Source organism: Tenrec ecaudatus, chromosome 10, assembly GCF_050624435.1.
Source record: "Tenrec ecaudatus isolate mTenEca1 chromosome 10, mTenEca1.hap1, whole genome shotgun sequence".
In the NCBI taxonomy this organism is placed as follows: domain Eukaryota; kingdom Metazoa; phylum Chordata; class Mammalia; order Afrosoricida; family Tenrecidae; genus Tenrec; species Tenrec ecaudatus.
The window spans coordinates 39,141,212-39,160,407 of NC_134539.1; the positions used below are offsets into that span (position 1 = coordinate 39,141,212).

General features: G+C 44.1%; 1 protein-coding gene across 1 annotated transcript; it reads right to left on the reverse strand.

Annotated features, from left to right (window-relative positions):
* Positions 1-8,738: 8,738 nt before the first annotated feature.
* ALDOB (aldolase, fructose-bisphosphate B) lies at positions 8,739-18,884 on the reverse strand. Its single transcript, XM_075558996.1, has 8 exons — positions 18,773-18,884; positions 17,190-17,401; positions 15,429-15,483; positions 14,266-14,426; positions 13,122-13,205; positions 11,336-11,510; positions 10,634-10,833; positions 8,739-8,834 (listed from the first exon to the last, which is right to left on the reverse strand). Exons 1-8 carry the CDS (start codon positions 18,882-18,884, stop codon positions 8,739-8,741), a joined length of 1,095 nt encoding a protein of 364 aa, XP_075415111.1.
* Between the last annotated feature and the right edge of the window lie 312 nt (positions 18,885-19,196).

The window sequence follows — 19,196 nt, forward strand, 5'->3', positions numbered from 1 at the left end:
GAGGAAGAGGGACAGGGGTTTCTACTCCTGTAAAGAGTTGCCATTTCAGAAATCCACAGGAGCAATTCTGCTGTCTGTTATGGTCACCAAGAAACAACATCAACCCAGTGGCAGTGAGTTGGGCTTTGAGTTTAATCTATAATCATGATAGATGGAGAAACAGAAGAAAGACACACATTTAATGCACAAGTGTTACTAGTTAATAATTATTTACAAAAATACCTTCTTGGTATCTTATTAATTCCGTAGGATTTGTTGCATCATGCTTTTTGTCCTGGAGCAGACTCTGTGGACTGAGGAGTGAATCACATGCATTACATAAAGACTCAGATCTTTTGTGGAAAACAGGTTAGCTATGCATTTTGAACAAATAAAACCTGATGGGTACCTCTCCCTGTGTTGCATCCTATCCAGGAGCCATGCCCATGACCTACTTATTATGTCAGTCCAATGGTTAAGGAAAACCTACATACCATGTGCCAATCATTGCATCCCTGGAACCAAGTATCCACTGGCTTCTTTGGCCTGTCAATTCCTCTAGGGTGAAATCAGGACTGGAGAAGGGAAAGTTGGAAGTTGTTGCAGAAAGATGCCTCAACCTTGGATACCTGAAGAGAAGTGGGTAGATTTCGTGACACCTGAAACCTTGGGCTGCAGTCTGTAACTGGTTGGTCTTAACTGAGTTAGTGCTATGTTTAGAAGATGCCCTATTTCCCACTGCCACCGTACTGACGCCGAAGGGGTTGCATCTGTTCAAATGCACATTTCTTTGGGAGAAGAATTTTGAGCTTCCATTTGTCCAGCATTTGTCTCGCGGGTTGAAATGAAACGCAACGACTTTGTGCAGTTCACATAAAGAGAGCTGCTGTTTAAAGACGTCATGTCCACTCCCTCCTCTCAGCACCGAAAGGCCGGGTGCGAAGTGGAATCTTACTAGGGGCACTTAGCCGGCTCCTGTTTTACTCTTTGATTCTCCACATTCTAAAAAATAAAATTTAGCAGTACTCTTCCCTTACAGATCGCTCAAAAATGACCAGCTTCCTATTTCTCATCACGACTTTCCATAACACCCCCTCCTTTCCCCTTACCAGTCTACTTGACTTCACCATTTTTGTCTCATTTACACAAATCTCTCAGCACATATTGTCTGCACTCTAACCAGGACTTGGATAATTTTTGTGCATTCCTACTGGTAGGCTCTTTCCGTTTTTCAAGAGCCAAGTGAATTTAATAATCACTATGTATTTGCTCCTGGGTATAAAATATTACAAACCATCACAACTCTGCTTTGTATATGAGGAAACTTGGCTCGGAGAGACTAAGTATGTTACATGATACTATGTAACATAACTAGTAATAAATAAACGGCTAGCAACTTAGTCCACCTCCCCTATGGATCCCAGTCTGTGGCCTGTGCTTCTGTAATCCTCCCCAATTGGTCTACCATTTTGTTTGTATCCTAATCTTACCTTTGTCTCCATCTTCTGAATAATAAGCTTACAAGGTCCAAGTGGCATCTCACGGTGTCGGGCAAGGAATAGGTATTGAATACTTGACATGTGGCTGAGGCTGTATACACTGTATGTGCATATGAATACATATATTTGTACACACACATGAGGAGGCTTCAAAAACTGTGGGGGGGGTGGAAATAAAAGCTAATAAAGATCATTTTTCCGGCTGCTTTGAAAGTCCCCTTGGATATGTTCAAGAGAAAGACTGGGCTTTCTACTTCCATAAAGAGTTACAGTCTTGGGAACCCACAGGGCAGTCCTACTCTGTCCTATAGAGTCACTATGAGTCAGCAGCAACTCCATGGCAGTGAGTTTGTTTTGATGGTTTGTTTACGCTCATGTATATTGATGCCTGACACTGCATGATCATCCAAAGGGCATTATTCTCGACTGTCTGCCTCTAAACTATGATTTTAACCCTTCGTGAGTATTGCCTTTATAAACTACAGTAACCTTAATCCAACCTACTGGTTGTGTGAACTTGGACCTGTTTTTCCAGCTGTTGCTGTAAGTGAAATCTAGATGCCAACTGGAGTCATTCAGTGCAGGAGAGCTAAATCAGAGAGACTGCAAGTCCCCTTCGCACTATACCTAAAACCAGCTCCAAGATTGCAGCAAGTTTCTAGAAGCTAAATTCTCACGTCACCTCCGGTTTCCGTTACTGCTAAATTAATTTGCAATACAAGTCCTGGTAAGTGTTGTAGTACTGCGCGCGTGTGTGTGACTGTGTTTGTCTTGCTAAAGCATGGCATGGGCTCATGAAAGTCAGATCCAGACCATTCTCACCAAAAGCCAAATAGCTTTAGATTGCTTGATATTTCTCACAAGTCTCAAACATCTTTAGTCTGCACCCTACAGTTACCTTCTCTCTGTTTCTTCTCTTCCCTCTCCTTTCTTCTTCGCTCCTTCATTTCTCTGTCTTTTCTTTCTATTCTCTTAGCCTCCCGATTCAGAGTACAAATTAATTCCTATTTTTATTATTGCTCCCAGTGTTTTCTTTTGTGGCCTTATCTTTTAACAATTGTTCTTGGAAGGTGTTATCTTTTCCTAGTGACCTATCAAAATATTTCCTTACTCCTGAGCAGCTTCATTTTTTTTTCAAAGCTACTTAAACCTAACTGGTATGCAGGACCCATGGTTCTCCTGCTGTGTTAAACAGGGTTCTATATAGAAACAAAACCATAATGTTAATAATGTGATATATATTTATACAGGTAGATATATAACAAGAAATAAACAGTTAATTAAATTATAAAGCAGTACAAATGGCTCAGTGCAACTCATTCCTGAGAGACAGTTGTGAGACACTGGAAGTAGTCCTTCAAGTCTTGAGGACCGCCGGGTAGTCCTCTGTAGAGCAATTCAGGCTATCTGGGCACAGGAAGCAAACAGCAAGGTAGGTCACCAACAGTCAGCCAGATGACAGGGTCTGACAGTCCCCAACTCAAGAGGTGTAAATTCCAATGGTGTGGCAAAGCAGGTCTTGAAGGAAACTCAAATTACAGTGACACGATCCACAGGTTAGGTGTCCCACAGGTAGTGTAGCTTGCAAATTGAGGCAAAGAACAAGCAAGGCAGTCGCACACTGGTCCAATGATCAAAAAGCAAGAGACAAAAAAGGCAAGACCCACTGAGTCATTTATCTCTTCACCCTTCAATTAATCCCACATGTGTTTATTGGTCAACTTGGCACAATAAACTATCTCAATCCACCCCTTGCAAACCTGGCACCTATACACAATTCTTTAGCCATATACAATTTCTGGATATTAATGAAATCACACTTATACTTATCCTCAAACATCAATCATACATATAAATGAAAACACACTGAGTCCAATTGTATCTGATATATCATACATGAACAAAGGAATGATATTCAATAAGCACATATAAAGAAAATATACTGACAAATACAAACCTCGCTTTTGCAATTGATCATGTGGTCGTAACTGATAGGTAGAACTACCTTCTTCTACTACCCATTCTGTATTACCTTTGCTCTCAGCAAACACCTCAGCTTGCTGTGGTTTTTTGCCTGGTGGAGTGACCTAGAACTTCATTCTTTAGGGATCTGGGTCATTATATGTCCTGTCAGGATTGGGTTGCTGTAATTATTTACCATTTACTTTTTTTAATTTAATAAATCATTTTATTGGGGCTCATACAACTCTTATCACAATCCATACATACATCAATTGAGTAAAGCACCCTTATACACTCGTTGCCCTCGTCATTCTCAAAATTCTCCTCCTACTTGGGTTTCTGGAATCAGCTCATTTTACTTTTTTTCCCTCCCCCTCCCTTCCCGCTCCCCCCTCCCCCATGAACCCTTAATAGTTTATAAATTATTATTTTATCTTATCTCACACTGCCCAGCATCTCCCCTCACCCACCTTCCCATTGCCCATTCCCCAGAGGGGAGGTTACACATAGATCCCCAAGATTGGTTCTCCCTTTCTACGCCCCTTTCCCTCCCGGTGTTGCCACTCTCACTGCTGGTCCTGAGGGGTTCATCCGTCCTAGATTCCCTGTGTTTCCAGATCCCTACTGTACCTCTGTGTACCCTCTGGTCTAACCAGGTCCACAAGGCAGAATTGGGATCATGATAATTGTGGGAATTTACCATTTACTTCAATCACAGGGCATGGTAGCACTGAGTCGGCCTATAGAATCTCCTGGATTCCAGATATATTCTTCTTTACCTCCATTATGTAACACCAATCCAATTTCTCCTTAGTCATCAGGATCAATCACACTACTCAGTACAGAGACACCCTTCCTGACCTGTTGATCCAGTCATGAGCAGCCCAAAGTGCCCAGGGGGCATTCTCAGCTGCCAGTTCAGTGGAATCCGCACTGTGTTTCCGGGTGGGAGAGTTCTTTCCTTTGGGACCAGGACCTCCAGGCCTGAGGAACACAGGGTTGCTGGGACAGGAAGCAACATTGCTGCAGTGGATCACTAGGAGTAATAGTGAGTGGTGCCATTCCAGCTTCCACCCCTTGGTTCCTGGACCCATGATTTCTGGCTATTTGGAGACGCAGCACCATATATTGGCTGCTGGTTTAGAGCGTATACAGCTTCCTGGAGAACATTGCCCCATTAGTTTTGGCAGAAGCATTGCATGCAGGGAAGGCAAATCCATATCCAGAGTAGGTGTCTATTCCAGTAAGAACAAAACACTGCCCACTCCATGACAGAAGAATTCGTATGTATTCAACCTGCCACCAAGTTGCCAGTTGATCTCCCCAAGGAATGGTCCCATATCTTGGACTTAATGTTGGTTTCTGCTGCTAGAAAATGGGGCACTCAGCAGTGGCAGTGGCCAAGTCAGCCTTGGTGAGTGGAAGTCCATGTTGCTGTACTCATGCATAACCTCTACCCCTGCCACCATGTCCACTTTGTTCATGTGCCCATTGGGCGATAACAGGAATGGCAGAGGAAAGAGGAGGACCAGTCTCCACAGTGTGTGTCATCTTATCCACTTGATTATTAAAGTCCTCCTCTTCAGAGGAAACCCTTTGGTGAGCGTTCACGTGAGACACAATTACCTTTACTTTCATTACTGTGTTTGAAATATTTCTTATTCTACTTTGTTTTGCTGCCAGTCCAACAACCTTCTGCCAAGGATCTGCTTGTTGCCGAGCCATTTATCTCTCCGCCCTTCAATTAATCCCACCTGTGTTTATCAGCCAGGTTGGCACAATAAACTAACTACCTCACCTGCATGACACTAAAATGTCTCTTAATTAATTTCCAGGCCTAGAACCTGGTTTTATTTTGAGAAATAATTCAGTAGTTAGAAGAATACATGTGAAAAAGATCTAAAGCTTTCACTCAAAAACTGTGGCCATTGAGTCAATGCTGACTCATAGCAAGCTGCCGCTGCTTTCCAGGCCTGTAACTGTTCATAGGAGCAGATAGCCCAGTCTTTCTCCTGCAGAGTTACTGATGGCTTGGAACGACTAACCATATGGACCACAGCCCAACACATAACCACTGCACCACTAGTATCAAGAAATAGTCACTTGTGTGACGACACAGTTAATGGAAATGGACGTCTGCAGCCTCATAACTTCATTCGACATTACCCTGGCTAAAAGAAAATGCTGGAGTTGGGGGCTTCAAAGGTAGCCCTTTAGTCCAGAAAGTGCATGAGATAATAGCCAGAAAAAAAAGTGAGTTCTATAAGTCTCACCTTTAGTGAAATATATTCAGACTAGGCAAATGGATATAAATAACTCTTCCTGGACCATAAGTCTTTTCCAGCTGATAAACGAGACTCTGAGGGGTTTCCTTAGAGCATAAGCTCAGGGCTTCTGAGCAAGGTGTTGATACAAATTCTCTGGCCGAAGAGCCATGTAATACAAGCATGACCAGCGTCTGGAGCAACGCGGCCCATGACAGGAATTGAAGAACTTGCTAACGGAGCCAAGGAAAGCAATAGGAAAGGTTGAAGACCCCCACCACCTGGGAGAGAAAGCCAGCCCTTCCTACCGGAGAAGGGAACTCACAGGGACAGGTCTACTCTGTCCCATGGGGTCGCTATGAGTGGCTGGGTTTTTGGTTTTACCATACTTGTTACAGAAGTAGTGCACACTACCTAAGGCGCTGCCTTTACCTTACTCCCTGGCCATGTGCCCGCTGTACGGGTAACTCAAGTCAAACTCACTGCCATTGAGTCTATGTCAACTCATAGCAACTCTAGAGGCAGGGTAGAACTGCCCCTGTGGGTTTCTAAGGCTGTACCTCTGGACAGGAGCAGAGAGCCTCATCTTTCTCCCACAGAGCGATAGGCGGTTTTGAATTGCTGACTTTGCAGTTAGCAGCCCCCCACACAACCCACCCTGCCACCGGGGTGCCTCTTCTATGTGAAAGAGAGCTGACTTGTAATGGCACAGAGCTACACTAAACACGTGACCCTCAGCAATTTAATTTACTGCTTCGGGCTGGCCTTTTTTTTAGCGTCATCCATAAAATGAAGCAAATCAAACTCACTGCCACCGAGTGGATTCCAACTCACAGAGACCCCGTGGGACAGAGTAGAAATGCTCCTGTGCATTTCTGAGACTAACTCTTTGTGGGAGTAGAAAGCTGCCTTTCTGCTGCGGAGAAACTGGTGGTTTTGAACTGCTGACCTAGCTGTTAGCAGCCCAATGCGTAACCACTACACTACCAGGGCCCCCTAGTAAAATAAAGCCCTGAGCGAAAGGCTCTTCAAGGTTGATTTGAATTTCTTTGATGAGTATACATGTTCTTAGACAAGTCATACAAGGATATGGAAATGTGGAAATACATATTCAAATAGTATTGAGGGCATAGATAAATAAAAGTCTCTTCTTTTGTCCCATTTCCAGGCCTTCTCAAAAGATGCAACTTTAGATGAACTGTTTTATTTTTCTGATTCATATACTTATGCCTCTATTTAAAATTTTGAATTGTTTCTAATAGCATTTCCTGTTATCCAAGCCAGAAATCTAGTTCATTACCTTACTTTACATTTTAAAGTTGCATATATATTAGTGATGTATATCCATTTCCTTTATTACTTTAATAGACTTGAGCACTATTTCTCAACTCATCAATTTTAAGTAGTATTCCTGACTCCCCACTAAGTGTATTAGTGTCTCCTTTGTTTTCCTCTACTCTTCCGTTTGTTTTCTTCAGCTCTGTCCATTAAATCCAGAGCTTGAGACCAGTTTTTTCATGGCTGATGAAATTATCCCATCACATAAATTAAAAACAATTTTTAAATAGTGAAAATGAGTGTTCAATGGAATGGGGAAAACTAGGGGTCGAAGCCCTGGAACTGGAGACTCAGAGGAGGTAGAGTGAGCCCTTTCTGAAGCCTGTAGGATGGCATTGGATAATTGCCAGGGCTGTGGAGAGGGACACACTTTCAAAGTGCCTTGGTCAGCCACTACCTTTGAGCATAGCATCAATATTTTCCACTCAGCTGGTCAAGAGATTTGGTTGCTATGCAACAACCTACACAGTGTCCTTTTTCCCTAGTAGGGGGATTAAGTTTCTACCCAGCTTCTGACCCATAATTTCCCCATTCTGACTAGTGTTCTGGTTCTCTCTCAGTTTTAAAATTTAGGTCTCTCTCGGGTGTTGACTGAACTGGCTTCAAAGCTCTGGTCATTACACTTGTATTCCAAGGTTACGTTTAAATTCTCTTTTGTAAACTGATTGCTTTTCATAGTTTTTAAAAAGTGAATTCTGAAAATAAGAAGCCAGTAAAGTAGAATTACATAATTACGTTAATTACGTTTTTGCCTGTAAATCCAGATCCTGTGACTGGCTGTGTTGAAGCTATAGTAGTCTTATGTCACCACAGAGGGGCCACTCAGAGAAGAATGTCCCAGGCATCAAAGTCACATTGATTCTGTTTTATTACACTCCACATGTTGCTCCAAGTCATGCTACACTTTAGCTGAGTTCATGTTATTCATGGCTTTAATTTTTAAACATCCCCAAATTTGAAGCATAAGATGACAGCTCTCAAATTTAGCTGAATATTGGAATCACCAAAGAGCTTTAAGGAATTCCAATAGTAAAACGGATTCCACATCTGGGATCTTTGATTTAATTGAGCTGCAGTGTGGCCTGAGCACCTGGGCTTTTTAAAATGCTGCCAGGTGATTCCAAAGACGTAAACATTAAGGACCCCGATCACTCATGCCATTCACATTGAGGGCAGTCGAAAGTAATGAAATAGAACAAGCCCTTTCAAAACCAGAGCGGAAAAGTAAAATCTGATACCCACTCAAGGTTTATAGATGATTTTCTCCCTCCGTGGTGGCTGTCTACATCACACGCCCCGGTGCAGAAGGACACACTTCAGTTTAACTTAGGCTCTTTAGTAAAACACACTTCTTCACGCTCCACTTTTGAAATGTTTTGCTTGGTGCTGGTTATTTGGATGGAAAGCTGGTTTTGTTTTAAAACCTTTTATTTTCTTTAGATGAATACTCTGGGATGTGGGGAGTCGGAAGTGTTACAAGGAAGGAGAGGTGTGAACTTATGTCAGATCCTTGATATTTGTGCTTGTGTGTTTCAATAATTGATTGATGGATGTGACTTGAGTGTAAGAATATGGGACTGGGTTTCCAGTGTTGGTGACTAATTTGGCTCCTTCCCAGGGTCAGTCGAAAGGGTCCTTTCCAGTCCTCCTCCTAGCCACGGAGAAGAGAGAGCACGGTGCTGGCTGGCCAGAGGTCCTAGTAGGTGTAGCTGGGGGTGAAGAGCGACTGGGTGGCAGCAGTTCCTGAGGAGCCTGAGTGAACATACTTCCCCCTGGCTGCCTGGCTGTTAGCCTGGAAGACAAGGGAAAGAGAATAGATGGAGTTAGAGTGAACCAAAGCCCTGGGCTTGACTCTCGCTGCTTCTTATTTAAAACCATCTGCACGTAGTGGGAGCCCTGGTGGCTTAGGGGGTTACTAGTTGAGCTGCTAACCAAAAGGTTAGCAATTCAAAACCACCAACTGCTGTGGGGGGAGGGGGGGAGATGAGACTTTCTACTCCTAAAAGGACGTATGGTCTTGGAAGCCCACAGCTGCAATTCTGTTCTGTCTATAGGGTCACCGGTAGTCATCCTTGACTCTGTGACAGGGAGTTTGTTTAGTTTGAGCTGACCTGGCGGATGAGGCTTTCCACTACCACAAAGACACACAGCCTGAGAAACCTGCAGGGGCAGTCACTCCCTGTCCTGTAGGGTCACTACGAGTTAGAATTGGCTCAGGGGCAGCAAGAGAGGGAGTAGGTGAATGAGTGCCACTGAGGGGTAGGTGTTGAGTGGCTCACTGCAAGACCAGTGGTTCCCATCAGCTCCATGAGAAACACTGTGAGCAGGAGTCAATGTAGTCACAGTGGGTGTGGGTTCGGTTCTGATTATACGTTCATGTGAATTTTCTTTCAGGGATTTTGCTGAACACTGCTGCTGATACCACCGCCTTCTTTCTCTAAAGGCATCTCTTTTATAGCCTAGCTTCCTGAGCACGTCGTCGACACCCTAAAGTTACTGGAGAACTGCCTTGTTACTGTCAACATATGACAGCAACAGCACTCAAAATTCAGTGCTTTGCTGTGATGTCTGACCATCATGTCTGGTGATTTCCCTAGCTGACTCCTCCAACTGCGCATCTAGACTTCCCACGGTGAGGATTGACAGCTTCATGCCTTCTTCTCAGCAGTTGCTCTCACCTGCAGTCAGTGATCAACAGCTACATCTCCCCATCTACAAAGCGAATTCCAAATCTCATCTCTTTCCTCCTTTCTAAGACCAATGGAATAACTATATTTGATATTTAGCCACATGCAGCTTTATAACGAAGAAGCCCTTGATCCTTCAATTATTCCCATTCTCCTCACAGTGAATCCTTTGCTCTTTATGGAAACATGCTCAGCATATTTCTGTTTGGCTCCATTCTAAGCTTACAAAGGACAGGGAATATATCTGAGTTGCTCACTTTAGTGCTTGGCTCCTAGTAAGCTTTCAAAAAGAAGTGCTTAGTACTAGCATAAAACCTGATTTGTGGACTCCATCCTCCTGCTAAGCTTTCTAGATCCTTTGCTGACACACTTCTCTTTCTTCAAACTCTTTCGTCGAGGCTCACACATAGGCTTCTAAGTGCCAACCCCAGCAAGCTAACATCGACTCGTCGAAAGCTGAGTTTTATTTTGCTTTGTTTTTGTTTTATTTATTTATTTTGTTTTTGTTTATAGATGATTCCTCAAACTTTTTCCTATTTCTTTCTCGACTCTTTGGTTCATCCTATCATATTCTTACTGCTTCTCGTGGTAGCGTCGCCTCTTCCTAAAATGAATGGTGTCCTAGGCTCAGCTCTTAGTCCTCCTCCTTCTGAATGTCTTTCTTACAATTGGCCTTCACGTGGCTGTCATCAACCACACTCCCCATGTAGATAACCCAATCTCTCTTGCCCTAACATTTCCACTGAGCTCTAATAATGCATTAAAAAATATCTAGTACCCACTCTCCATAGATACCTATATGACCTGAAAACAAAGAAACAAATGAAAAACCCAATGCCACCTTATGGGAGAGAGGCAGCTGTAAATATTAATGCGATCGAGCAGATAAGTAGTAGCATCTTACCAGGGCCCGCTTCATAAAAGCTTCCTGAGTTGCCTTCTTGTTGGCAGCCTTGCCATTCCAAGCAGCAAGTGCACTGGCCTGCAGGGCCCGCCCATAAGAGAAGCTTAGTTTCCAGGGCTTTGGCAGAGGGCAAAGGTTGATGGCATTGAGGTTGAGAGTGGCATCCTCTTCACTCATGCCACCAGACAAGAAGCAGATTCCTGCAAGGAGAGGAGCCATTACATTCTACTACCCCTGCTCGTGTACCCTGAGAAAGAAAGCAAAGGCCGTGAACGTCATGTCTCCATCCCTACTCTGCTCGATGTGCATGGAACTCTGGGTTAGAAAAATTAGTGTGCTTTGGCTGGGGCTACTTGGGCTAAGGAGAGGATGACTTGAATGAATAAGGAGAGCGGTAAAACTCTGAGGAACTAAATGGATTATGAAAAAGAATGCTTGGAAACTGATTGTGGTAGCAAATGTGATTGAACTATGGAATGATTTGTTATGTGTATTAATCCCAATTAATAAAAGAAAGAAACAAATGGATCGCGTGTGTGTGTTTAGGTAGACTCAAGGCAGTCTCTCCTGGAGTGCGAGGGGAAGTGCTGAGTGCCTGGGAAATTGTCCGATTCATGGGTAGAAGCTCCTCCTTGGTGATTGTGGAACTGCTTCAAAGAGTAAGGCCCAAGACTTCCAACTGGAGAAGAAAGAAGGTCTTACCAGGAACAGCTGCAGGAACAGTCCGGTGGAGAGCTGTGACGGTGGCCATAGCCACTTGCTCTGGACTATACTTCTTGGTGCAGGCATGCCCAGCAGTCACCATGTTGGGCTTAAGAAGAGTGCCCTCCAGGTAAACATGATGGTCATTCAAGGCCTTGTAGACAGCAGCCAGGACCTGAGGGGCAAGAGATTCAAACAGGTGAAACCTAGAGTCACTCTTAGAATCATGTTCTTAGATACACCTGTAGTAAAAGGATGAAGGAATGTCCATATACTGTTTAGCCAGAGCTTCCCAACTAGCTATGCGGCTTCAGTAGGGCAATGCATTGCCAACTTTAGCCACTGAGCACAGCAAAGCTGTCTTATCCCCAACACCCCTACATTAACTGCTCAACTGCATGGGCTATTGGCAGAGTCATGCTTCCTAGAAGCTCTCAGTACATTCTCCCATTGCTCCCATTGGTTAACACCTCTCTTTGGAGACGTCCCTAGTTTACTTGGAGATATCTAAATGGCCTCCATCCTCTATCTCATAGGACACTCATTTAAACATAGATGCTTTAGAAACAGAAGTAGTTTCAGAGCTCATTTTGGTCCACCCAAGTTTGCAAGAAATAAACTCAAGTCAAGTTCCATTATGACATTCTTATTCTCTCATGGCATGTGTACAGAACTACCCTTTCGAGGTATACTGTGGAAAAGGAAGAAAATCAGATGTGAACACAGTATTTTCTAATTATATGTTTCTCATGTGAGCCTACAGAATGTATACAAGGGAACCTTTTAAAAGTTTATGGGTAAATGGAATTAAAAGGTCATGGCATTTCCCCACAGACTTTTGATACCTGTGATACTTGTGTCAACTTGACTGGGCCAACTTGGCTTGTGCCAACTTGATTTTTGTCCCCTTGTGGCAATTTGACTGGATTCTTAGTGGTTTGGCAGTTGAGGCCTAGTCATGCCCCATGATATGACCCAAAACAATGTAATGAATTTCACAAAGGTATCTGCAGTGAGAAGTCAATTGTAAGAAGATGAGGGTAGAATGCAACATCCTCACTCAGGTCACAACTCTGATGAAATTGAAAGAAAGTTTCCTGGGGTGGAGCTTACTTCCTATATAAGTTGACTTGGTGGGAAGCTTACTTGCTTTTTGCTGGGTTTGCATCCTGCATCTTGCTCAGTGACCTCTGGTCCTTTGGTTTGAGTCAATAGGCTGCCATATTACTTGCTGATTCCAGGGTCATCGGCAGTCTGCCATCTGACCTGCCAATCTTAGATTTCTTGTCTCTCTAGTCACAAACCTGACCTGCTGACCTTGGACTTAGCCACCTCTGCAGCCACCAATCTGTGGTGACTCAACTGGGCTTGCACTTCTATAACTGTGTGAGCCATCTTCTAGGTATAAATTTCTATATTGATATAGATACCTATATCTATATATAAAGTTCCATTGGTTTTGCTTTTATGTATATGGAGAATCATTGGTCTTGCTTCTCTTGAAAACCCAGTCTAACATATGATGAAACAAAGGTCCAGAAAGATAATATGACTAACCTAAGGTCCCACAAACTAAGTTTTTTGTACTGCAAACCCTGCACTTCTTCTATAAGGAACATTTGATGTGCCCCCAAAGTAGAATTGGTCAGCACTTCCTTTGTTCATTCTCAATGCTACATAATGATGATAACTTGAAGAATATTCCAAGTATAAAATAGTTATAACATCTGTTAATTAAAAACAAGACTTTCCAACTGAACTTTTTACCTTTACATCCAAGACTTACCTTCTCACTCACATACTGGCAGTGTTCCATGTCATGGTCTCCATCAGGAATGACCTCTGGTTCCACAATGGGCACCAACCCATTCTAAGACCAAATCAAAAGGGAGACAAAATTAAAGATGTGCTCACTGTGACCCTATTCTTAGGAGGTGATTGAATAATTGTGGTTCATGTATGAAATGAAGCTCTTAGGGTAAAATATGTGAAATACAATTTAGGGATCTAATGGTAGTTAAAGTAAATCTGATGAGCTATCTAGCCAGAAAACATAACAAAAAATGAACAAGAGCAATTATTTCTGAAAAGGAATGGGGTTAAAAATTACAAATCTTAATTTCTATATTTCATTCTAGAGACTCTTCTAGTTATTCTAGAACCTAACTTTCATTCTTTTTGGGAAATTGGCTTAAATTACTAAGAAAGCTACTCTTTGTATGACTTACTTAATAATGTTAAGCAGTGCTTATAGTTCTAATTGGCACTCTCAGTTTTCCACCACCCTAATGACCATTATACAGTCTCCACAGAAGCAAATGAGACTTCAGTTGGAGTCTCAGACTTTTGGACACATGCTGAAAGCCTTTGGGATCAAGTCACCACCCTCCCAGAAAGGGTTTGGATTTGGACTGGATCAGAACTCTCACCCCTCAACTAAGGTCTAGGTGGAGCATATCTTGGAGCCTAGAGAAAAACTTCTGGGTCGCAAGGGTCTGATCACTGTTAAGACTCAACTTTACAGCTATTTAACTGTGGCCATGAGCCTTTACTCATGGCTTATTGAAACACCTACTGGATTGCTGGTAAGCTTCCCCTACCTACCATACTTGGCTACATAAAAAACAGTGGGAAAGTCCACCAAGGAAAGCCTTGGTGACTTGGAACGTTGGGAAGAGGGGCTCTCAGAGAAATGAGCCTGTCCAGTCACTGCTGTGGCCAATCCAACTCTTGACAACCCCACGTATCTTAGAATAGAACTGCAGTCTAAAGGGTTTCCAGTGGCTGAATTTTCAGAAGTCAATGATCAAGTCTTTCTGTTGTGGAGACTTCTGGATTTGAACTCCTAACCTTAACCATTTGTACCACCCAAGGACTCCACAGACAGTGCTAGTCTATTGTTTTGTTTAGTTCGAGGGAAAGGAGCGCACCTGTTGACAGATGCTAGCATAGCGGGCCAGCGCGTTGGCGTTCTCTTGGATAGCGAGGTTGGATGGACACTGGTCAGCGATCCTCAGCACAGCACGCCACTTCCCAAAGTCAGCCCCATCCTTCTTGTACTGAGCACAGCGTGCAGAGAGCCCATCAAGCCCTGTGAGCCACAAAGGAAAGAAAGCCTCCTTTGAGTCTTTGTCTGTCCGTTAGGCCTCTGGGATCATGAAAAGTCTCTCTTGTCTTGGCTTTCTGTTAGCACACCTTGAAGACCTAAACCACTCATGCCAATAAATATCACAGTACAGGCCCAGGAGACCTGGATGAAATAAATTTAGGTTTGATGTACATAGCAGATACTCCTTAATTAGAACTGAGGAAACTCATTTTCATCTATGCATTCTTTATTTGAGTGCTTACTTTGTTCCAGGTATAATCCTAGGCATCTTGCATACCTCAGCTTATTGAGTGACCATTAAAATCCCAAAAGTTAATATTTCACTTCTGTTATAGATATGGACACTGAGGCTTTGAGAGACATTGACTTTACTAAGTTAATATGGCTAAAGAGGGACAGTCAGAATTAAGATTCTGATTAGCTGGGTGGTGGACAGTGATCTTCTTGAACAACGAAGTATCCTGCAAGATTATTTGAATTGAAAGTGATGGAACAAAGATTCACACCCATGTGTGTGTGAACCTGAAGGCTGGAGTCTTTCATCTCCACTCCTGCTAAATTTTTCTCTAAAAATACTAATTACAGAAACAGTACACCTGCTCTGTGTAAGGCACTCTGGTCAGCCCTATTGGTACTTTACCTGGTTTGGCCCACACACTTAACTCTTAAAAAGTAGATATGACAAATCTCTTTTCCTATAAGAAAACCAAGACTGAGATCTAAGTGATTTTCCCAAAGCCGCATATTTATTAAAGGGAGGGGTTAGGATTCAGAGTTATCAACATGGTTAACAGTTCGAAACCACCATCTATCTGCTCCTTGGAAGAAAGATGAGGCTTTCTACTCCTGTCAAGAGTTTCAGGGACGGTTCTACCCTGACCTATCAAGTTGCTGTGGGTCGGGATCACCTCCACAGCAGTAAGTGACTTTTCTTCATTTCTAGCATTTGTCTGCATGTCTTCTGTTAGTGGGGTGTGTCCTTACCTTGAATGGTGGATTCTTTGTTTGTTCCTGCAAGAGGGGCAGCTCCTTGGTCTAACTGTGAAAACAAATCATTAACAAGGAATGAGCAGGTGTGAGTTGTCACATAGAACACTGGCAGAGCTCCTGGTACTGATAGCGCTCGTGTTTCACACACGAAGTTGTTGAATTTAGAACAGAACTTACCTGGATAAAAATGAACGATGCAATCATAAGCAGTTCAACCCTAAGCATTGGAAAGCATGAAAAGCACAGACCTAGAGCTCAGGGCACAAGAAGCTGGACAGTACCTGCGATGTCAGCACCGAGCCACTGAGGGCACATTTGAGCCCCTGGGTTTGTAGCTAGCAGGCACTGCGTGATTACATGGAAGCTCTGATGACATAGTTGGTTACACTTGGGCTACTAGGTCAACAGTTCTAACCCCTTAGCCACTTAGCCATTCCATAGGTGAAAAAAATGAGGCTGTCTACTCCTTTTTAAAGTCTCAGAAACCCAGAGTGACAGTTCTACTCTATCCTATAGGGTCACAATGAGTCAGGTTAGGCTCAATGGTAGTGTTTTATGTTTGTTTGTTTATTTGTTTCTAATGTTATTACAAAAGAATCCATGGTGGCCTCGTGAGTTGACTGAAAATTTAGCAGATCAAACCCACCAATCACTCCTAAGGAGAAAGATGAGGTTTTCTGCTCCTGAAAAAAAAATACAGCCTCAGAAACCCCGGGGATGATTCTACCTTGTCCTATGGGGTTGCTCTGGGTCTGTGGCCATGAGAGATATTATTGCAGATGGTCAAGAGAATCAGGATGTAGGCTCTGCTCTCAGAACAGCAGAGGTTCCAAGAGTTAGAAAGCCCAGGTTAGACCCAGCTCTACCTTTCAACCGATGGGGAGCAAGCTCTGCTGTCTCTGCTAGTTCAATGTTGTCCCCTCATCTCTATAGGGATAATGGCTGAATCTCCTTTCTGAGCTTGTTATGAGCGTTAAATGAGTGTGCGGCATTACAATTGCCCAGCAAACCCCACTTTTTCACTCTTGAGAAGTTTATGCAGAATTGCATGCAGACTTGACTACAAGATGGAATAGCTGGTGCTTTAATCAGAATAAACTTGATTACAAGATGGAATAGCTGGCGCTTTAATCAGAATAACCTACCACCACTGAGTGAAGAGTAGCCCTGGTGGGGGAGTGGTTTCACATTGGACTATGATCCACAAGGTCCACAGTCCAAACCACCAGCCCCTCTGTGGGAGACAGACAGGGCTTTCTACTCGCATAAACACTTACAGTCTTCTTGGAACCTCACAAGGGAAGTTCTACCCTGCCCTATAGGGCCACAATGTGTCAACATTGATTCAATAGAAGTGAATGGGTGAGCCATTGAGTCAATGCTGACTCATAGCAACCCTATAGGAGAAAATGGAATTGCTCGTTTGGGTTTCCAAGGCTATAAATCTTATTGGATTTGAAAGGCTGACTTTGCGTAACCAACTATATCACCAGGACTCCTTTTAATAGCTCTCATTGATTCAACTATTTTGTCACAGGAACTGCTTTCAAAGTTCTTTCATCTTGAGGAAATTGAGATGCCAAGAGATTACATGCTCTGGGGAAAACTCTGTTGAAAGACCAGGACACTAGGAGGAAAGAGAAGTCTAGAAGGCAATGGAAACATGCGTGTCCAGGCTGCTGCGAGTGCTGGCCTTGCCCAGCCGATCCACTGGGAGCGCGCCTCAGATGAGACTGGGGTCAGACATATAGTCACCTTGATTCCCACGACAATCCCCTTTTCCTTGAGGATGGTTTTGAACAGCTTCCCCTGGCTGTCCTTCTGGTAGAGCGTCTCGTGGAAAAGGATCACGCCCCCGATGCTCTGATTGACGGAATTGTCCACCGTGAAGAGTATTTCTCGGAACTGCCGGCGGTTCTCCTCGGTGTTCTCCACCTGGATCCTCTGCAGGCGGTTTCCCATGGTGCCTAGGGAGGGCAGGGCCGAGGCAGCAAGAGCTCAAGCAGGGCTTTCCTGTCCCCCTCTCCCACCAGGAAGGAAAACAAGCCTCTTTTCTGAAATTCCCATCTTCAAAGCTTCAGCTTTATTTGGCTGCCTCACGGTGGACTAAAACCTTGATTTCTATCAGGATACTGCTTGAGAAATGCCCCGAGAGTCCACTGTGTATACAGAGGTCTATGTGGAAGCCACTTGAATATGACAGTCTTTCTGGTATCTACCTTCCCCAGACCCAGACTGCAATCTGACCCACTCACTGCCACCAAGTCGATGCTGACTCATAGTGACCCTATACGACAGGGTAAAACTTTGGAGCCATTAACTCTCCCCCGCCCCCTCTTGTTTTATTTTATTTATTTATTAAGTTCAAACAGAATTTCTTATTTTTACAAAGACTCTAGTTTGTTTACAGGAGTAGAAAGCCTGTCTTTCTCCCACAGAACCACTTTTGGTTTCAAACTGCTGACTTTGTGGCTAGCAGTCCAACATAGAGCCAGCCACTCTGCCACCCATCTGGCTAGGTGTACGGATGGCAAAAAGAGAGTTAGGGCAGGCTCTTGCCTCCTCTGACTTCGTGCCTTTTGATGTAGGCAGTGCAGGCTCACCACGGCTCCCCCCTGTACCAGCCTGGGAAATGCTTAGCTCTGCCCTGTTCCAGAAGCAGGTGCTCTTCCACCCTCCCCAACGTGCTTGAGTTTAACCCAGGGCTTCAAATTGGTTCCCAGGAGCTGTGGTGGCGCAGTGGTTAGTCATTGGGCTGCTCGGAGCTTTCTGCTTCTTTAAAGACTTCCAGTCCCGGAAACCTACAGGGCAGTTCTACTCTGTCCTGTAGGGTCACCCCTGAGTCAGGATTGACTCAAGAGCAGTGGAACCGGTTTGCTCAGGCGAGACCTCAAGCTGAGAATTTGCATTTCCCAGATACCCTGAAAAAGAACCTACATTTTATATCTTATAAATCACCTGGGGGCTTCATAAAATGTAGATTCTGATTCAGCATATCTAAGGTGGACATGCAAATTCACGGAAGGTGGATTGAACTTGGAAGAACCTGCTCAGGGACCCTGCTGTAGCCTGACTTCTCATTCACAGCAGATCTCAATCTTTCTAACCCCATCCCAGTTAGCCAGGGTCTGGCACTGCTACAGGCCTGGTTTAAGGCAACTGGACTTAACACTGAGAGCTTGTGCCCCTCTCTTCAGTTACAGGAATCTGTCTACAAGGCTACGCCTGTACTTTCTGAGTTTCTGAGTCTCACTGCCTCGGTGAGGTAGGAGCATGCAGTTACCAAGTAACATTTGTGACGTGTAGAATCAAGAGGGTGCGGTGTCTGGCATGCTCACCTACAGACTCATCTGCAGCCAGGATCCCCTTCCCATTGGCAACGATGCGCTGGGCGATTTCGGAGAGCTCCTTCTTCTGCTCCGGGGTGAGGGCTGGGAATCGGTGGGCCATGATAATGGGGGCCTCTGAAAAAGAGGGTAGGACAGCCATGATCAGAACTGTAGGTGACCCAGAGAGTCACACACTCAAATGGCTTTACTACCCCTACAGGTGGAGAGTGGAGGCGAGTCATGCAAGGTCCCTCTGACCTATTACCAGAGCCTGATAAACAAACGAGGTCTGACTTCCCACCCTCCCTTATAACACCCCGCCCCCCACAAGTAACTGTGGTTAGCCACCAGGGACGAAGGCAGGATGTCTAGTGTTCATGGTGACCTCAACAGAATGCTGTCCAGGAGATGATTGGCTTCACTGGACCAGCTA

Excerpts from the sequence above, each read along its gene's own strand:
- ALDOB (XM_075558996.1), bottom strand. The coding sequence starts at position 18,884 with ATGGCCCACCGATTCCCAGCCCTCACCCCGGAGCAGAAGAAGGAGCTC. Across the intron at positions 15,484-17,189 it reads GGATTGTCGTGGGAATCAAG|TTAGACCAAGGAGCTGCCCC; the intron begins GTGACTATATGT and ends TTGTTTTCACAG. Across the intron at positions 8,835-10,633 it reads CTTTTATGAAGCGGGCCCTG|GCTAACAGCCAGGCAGCCAG; the intron begins GTAAGATGCTAC and ends CTTGTCTTCCAG.